Source organism: Rhamphochromis longiceps, linkage group LG16 (genome assembly GCF_057381845.1).
Source record: "Rhamphochromis longiceps isolate RC_006_pf linkage group LG16, R_longiceps_female_GT1.1, whole genome shotgun sequence".
Lineage (NCBI taxonomy): Eukaryota > Metazoa > Chordata > Actinopteri > Cichliformes > Cichlidae > Rhamphochromis > Rhamphochromis longiceps.
The window spans coordinates 24,790,569-24,796,206 of record NC_140572.1 but is presented as its reverse complement, the minus strand read 5'-3'; the positions used below and the strand labels follow the sequence as shown (position 1 = coordinate 24,796,206).

Sequence of the window (5,638 nt, the reverse complement as noted above, 5' to 3'; positions counted from 1 at the left end):
CACAACTGACCTCAGTTAGATACACATGCAAAGATCTGACAGTCCTTTCTGTGCTTCAGCTTTAAACATGGTGGCACTATCGCTGCTTACTTTGGATCCTCATGCTGGATAAAAGAGTCTAATGCGATGAAAAAATATCTGCCTTAAAATGACACAGTGTTATTTTCTTCTTCACTGAATATATTCGTGCAATCGAAAACTTCCTCTGGGGGTTTGTGTCTGTGGGCTGTCATACCTAGAAATAGTTTAAGTGTGGTTAAAACTCTTTTTGTTGCCAATCTTGAAGTTTTGTGAAAAGATTTTCAAAATAAGATCAAGTAACAGTAACATAAATCGTGCTGCAAACCGCAAACGGTTAGTGTACAGTTTCATTTTCTCGGTAAACTATCAGCGGGTAGAGAAAAAGAAAAAAGAAGGTGAAAACAAAGAGGCGTTTCGCTGGCCGCAAACTTCCTGTAGCCTCGCGGGACGTCATCTCTGTTGTAGAGAATAAAAACAGCGGAGTGGGCGTCGAGGACAGTTTGGTGCTTTCACTGCGGAAAGTTTTTAAGAAATGGTGCAACAACTCCCCAAATCTGGAGCGAAGGAGGCTGCTCGGCTGAAAGCTGGCCACCCTCCGGCAGGTAAGCCGTGTCTCTCTGATAGCTGCCTGCTCTTTTTTTATTTATCTTTTAAAACTTTATTAAAGCTTGAGAGTTGTTGTTGTTGTTTTTCCTTTCCTTGACCCAGTTACAGAGTCGTTCAGAGCGAGTCGACCCCGCTGCAGTAACGTAACTTTTGCCGTTAATTTGACACGCAGTATGAAAAAGTGCGATAGCTGGAGCTGACTGGCTGCTGTGGCATTGGAGTACTAAAGTGCAAGAAGCGCTTTTGTTTGAAGGGAGGCCTGTTAGGTGCACCGTGCAGTGCTATTCGTGCAAAGCTGCGGAACAGTAGTTAACTTTGCATTAACAGCTGCAGCTTGAAGCGGTGTCACTCATCTGTTTACGAAGACGATCTGACAATGTGATACTTTCGTTTGTACGAACTTTTGTGCCATTACTATATATGTTTTGGGGTTTTTTTGGACGCCATGGCACATTAATTTTATTTCATATTATGAGGGACAGACTGCAGAAACTATCATGTGTCCAGGTTTTAAGAAAGTACAGAGTGTTTGATAGTTTTTAGGATTATAGGTCACCTCTGCACGATGAAGCGGACAACGAAGTGACTACTTTTTGAATGAATGCTAGTGTTCATAAGCTTGAACTGCAAGTGCAAAAAGTGAGAGAAAAGAGTTGAAAACCTTTGTGGTTTTTACTTTCCACTCTTCTGTCTCAGTTGCATGAAATGCACTGTAAAACACTGCTTTGACACAGATTGTTTTTTGTTTCTTTCCTCTTTTGCATCACTAGTAAAGGCCGGGGGTAAAAGGGTGGCCAAGAAAGGCATGGAAGAAAATGCCACCCATGCAACTCCAGAAAAGGACACCAGGAAGTCTGATAAAATCAGGTATGCTCACACTCTGCAGTAAATGTGCTTGAGCTGAAAACAAATTTAGCTTCAAACATTAGTGTGTAAGAATGCCCAGCAGCATTTCGATCATATAGGTCACTAACTTTGCTTTAAAAGCTGAGTATAACTCTGTTTTAAAAACCTGTGCAGCAGGTCCCTTGCCACCCCCAACAGGATGCAACAAGTTGGCATACTTCTAACAGGAACCCTCGACAAGGTAAACAAAGAATTAACTCTTAAAAAAGCGAGTTAATTCCTTTCCGAGCCAACTGGGTTAGTTGCAGTGCTTCAAAGTATTGTGGATAATAAACCTCCTTCCTGATGTTTTGCAGCTGAGCCACGACTTCCCAGAAACACCTGTGAGCGTGAGGCACAGTAAGGTGCGCCCCGCGGTGGAGAAGTCGCACTCCCCTCGGATCGTTTTCATCCAGCAGCCGAGGAAGTATTGAACTTTTTCGGGCATGCCCTAGAGGGAACCATGTTAAGTCAGCCGTTAAACACCAATGTGAAGTGTTAGACACATGAGGAGACTGAGACTGACAGGTTGCCTGTAAAGTGTTGATGGAGTGAAAGCTTTCAAGCTTCGTTTACTTAGAAGGAAGAAGGAAAAAAAAAAAAGCTCTTTGGGGCCAAGCTTGTATGTGAATACTATAAACCAGCACTTCATGCATCTTTTCTGGCATAATAATAGAATTCTATATTTGTATTTGTCATCTGATTGGAAAACAAAAGCATTTGGTGGGTATGAGTATGTTTGAAGGGAGGGGTTAAGTTACTGAGTTTTATAAGGGTGCTTTTAAGGGGAATCTTCACTTTGTATTGCATGGCAATTGTATTAGATTTATTAAAAAACAAAAAAGCGGACTGCAAGCCATCACTGTGTTATGTCTCTGTTTATTTCTTGGAACAGTTTTCTGTTCATTCCCTCTAAAATGGCCACAAGGGGGCAGCAAATGGCCATTTATAACTTTAATAAACCAGACTATCTGGTCATGGATTTCACAAGTCAATCTCTAAACTGCGTGCATCTATGCAATATATATATATATGCTTATTTATAATTATTTATTTACTTTTTACTTATTTACTTATAATATATGCTTGCTTCTATCCATCTGGCCTCTTTCATATAGTGACTGAACCGTGATATCGTAATGTTCCAGCAAGTCCACCCTCTATGTAGCCAAACTATTTTAATTATCCCAGTATGTGTGTGCAGTGAGTCGTAGTTAAACAGTGAGACGGATGAAAGGGGAAAAAGAAAACTCTTCCATAAAAGCTAGTTTGGTCTTGTAGGATTCACAGAGCTGATCTTTGCTTTAGAACATTTTGCCCCCAATTCCATTCGGAGCCTGTCCATGATCTATATCTTGACCATTTTTTTTGGAACCTTTTCCAGGGTTCAGTATCTCCATATGCATTTGGCAATACTACTGCGTAGTGGTGATTTTTTTCTTTCTTTTAATATGTTGGATAAATTGCAGAAACCACCAAGACTCCACGTGTCTGGAAAGTGAAAGTCAAAAGGGATTGCAGAAGTGTTATTGTTTTTAGTGTCAAGGCTGTGCTACAGGTCACCTCTGTGCAATATGAACCAGACAGGTGCTGTGACTGTTGGGTTTTAATCATTTTCAGGGATGCCTCTTGAATGCAGGCTAGTAAACTCAAACTGCAGGTGCCACATTTCACAAGGTAGATGGGGAGAGAGAGAAAAACAAACTAATCTGCTTTCCACTTTCTGCTCCTCAGGATGAGCTGCAAGAGACAGATGGTCAAACAGGAGTTTGAAACAGATTGGATAAAATAAAAACTGTAAAGAAATCTCTCTCAGCCAGAGTACTGCATGCTGAGCACACACAAGAATGACAGACATTTGTGTGGATTCATGTCAGAATACCAAAGTGACTTAATTGATGTATTTGTTGCTGGATATTTTCAGTTCCATGCAGATTTATTTCTATAGTGCAAAATCACAAAAGTCACCTGGTGCTTTGTCCTCTAAGGCAAAATCCTTACAATATTCTGGAGTAAACAGCAATCAAGTGAACCCACTTTGCGACAGTGGAAAGGAAAAAAAATCCTTTTTAACAGGAAGAAACCTCCAGCAGAACCAGGCCCAAGGAGGGGCAGCCATCTGCCGTGACTGGTTGGAGGGTGACGGGACTTAACGCAATCTAGCGGGGGGGAAAGGCAACATTTGAATGACATGCTGCAGTGGTGTTTAAACACGGGGAGTGCAACGAGATGAGTGGAGAAGAAGTGCTCAGTGCATCAGATGAAGTCTGAGTCTATTTTTCAGGTCTTATTGGAATCTGCACATTACAGCAGTTTCCAAGGGAATTGTGAACTCATAACCGCTGAAGACTTTCACACACCAGTTTCACCCGAGAGCATCATCATCAACAACAACAACAACAACAAAAAACAAACTCGGAAAATAGGTGTTTTATCTTCCTTTTTTTTACTGGAAGAAATGTGTGTCACTGTCCATGTTCCTTCCCAAAGTATATCATCATAACTGCAGGATAATAATACACAAAAAGTATTTTTCTTTTTTGCAAAATGCAGAAAATATCACAATGTAAAGATTTTTTTATGTAAGACCCCATTTTCCACCAAAACTAAGATTTCTGATCATTCCTTTTTCACAGCAGACTCTTGTCACCTCAGCACAATGTAGAACAATTATCATCATATCGCTTTATATTCTTGCTGTTAACGAATTGGTGTTAAAAAAGAACCAAAAACTTTTGCAAGATTGCGCTGAGATTAATGTTTTTCCCTCAGAACAAGCTGCATAAAACAATGTTACCTCATGAGGTCACCACAGACTAAGGTGCACTACGAACTTCACTTGCCACACCAGACTGAGTCAAACCGTATGGAAAACCTTACTCTGGATCTAATTGCAATAATCCAGTAACCTAATTTGACACGTGTGCTGTAGTTCGTGAAATTTTTTATATTTATTACTCTATGTAAAACTAGCATTTCGATCAAGCTGTAATATTAAAATGTTAAAGTCAACAGGTTTATGGTCAAACTATGATTCAGCAGTATGCACAAAGCCAATGAGCAACATCCTGCTTTCAGCAGCCACTAATACAGACCTAAACCAATTAGACTTCATTTACATAAAAGCTCTGACTCACGTTTCAACTTCCCTCCTTCTAATGCACATCGTCGAGGAGGAAATTACACAGCATACTTGCTAAGTTTGCAAACAGTAAGACAACTGGCAATTTAATGTATTTAGCTATCAGCTGACTATGAAAGTTTGGAGATTTTAAATTGCCCAGAGTGAATATTGTTGCTGAAAAAGGATGACCAGAATGACCAGAAAGCATTAATGCAAAGCAGTGTGTTGGTGCAGCAGCCAGCCCATCTGGTGCCATGTTACTCTTTATGTTCTTGGAAGGATTAATGAGGCCATGCATATATTTTACAGACAGTTTAATGTCCACATGTAAAATCGACAAATGCAAAGTAGCACATAGCTGCAATCAGTTATCAGTGCAGAGTAAAACTCCATTTAGGATCTGAAACAAGTATAGTAATATATATATTAGTATATAAAATTGTCAGAAACTGTTAAAGACTGTATAGACCAAAGCATCCAATTATTGCTTTTCTTCCAATTATACGAAAACGAAAAGACCACCCTGAAGACGTCTAAAGCGTAGCTTGTAAGAATACAATAGCTATACACAATAACAGTGATTCAGCAAAATGTTGTGGACAGCGAGGCAAGTTTCATCTGACTAGACACTTTTGGCTTGATTGCAGCATTTTAGGTTCTGCAACTTTTGGTCCACCTAAATAAATAATGGATTCTTCAATATTCTACAACAGATTTATTCCTGGCAATGTGGAAAGAGCTTGGGCAGATTTTGGAACACAAATACCTTTGTGTGGAAAACTAATCTCAGTTCGAGGTCCATTCACTACTTCCAACTTCATCACACGATTTAATTTCACTTAAACACCTTAAAGTTTCATTTTAGAGTTCTCTTCTTTCTACATATATTCCCAGAAGGCTTCTGGAAGAAAACACAGACAGCTGATGCACTTCCTCTGGATTCATCTCCCATTCAAGTGACTTCTTCAGTCTCAGACTGACTGCAAGTTTCTCCAACCAATC

The 5,638-nt window shown here is 39.8% G+C and overlaps 1 protein-coding gene across 2 annotated transcripts; it reads left to right on the top strand.

The window, feature by feature from the left end:
* The first annotated feature begins 453 nt into the window (after positions 1 to 453).
* Positions 454 to 2,365, top strand: dap1b (death associated protein like 1b). Of its 2 annotated transcripts, none has more exons than XM_085384414.1 (4): positions 454 to 623; positions 1,398 to 1,494; positions 1,651 to 1,714; positions 1,830 to 2,365. In XM_085384414.1, exons 1-4 carry the CDS (start codon positions 554 to 556, stop codon positions 1,944 to 1,946), a joined length of 348 nt encoding a protein of 115 aa, XP_085240540.1. In that variant the 5' UTR covers positions 454 to 553; the 3' UTR covers positions 1,947 to 2,365. The 2 variants fall into 2 exon arrangements, with proteins under 2 accessions (XP_085240540.1, XP_085240539.1); XM_085384413.1 differs by having other exon boundaries at positions 464 to 623; positions 1,648 to 1,714.
* Positions 2,366 to 5,638: the final 3,273 nt, after the last annotated feature.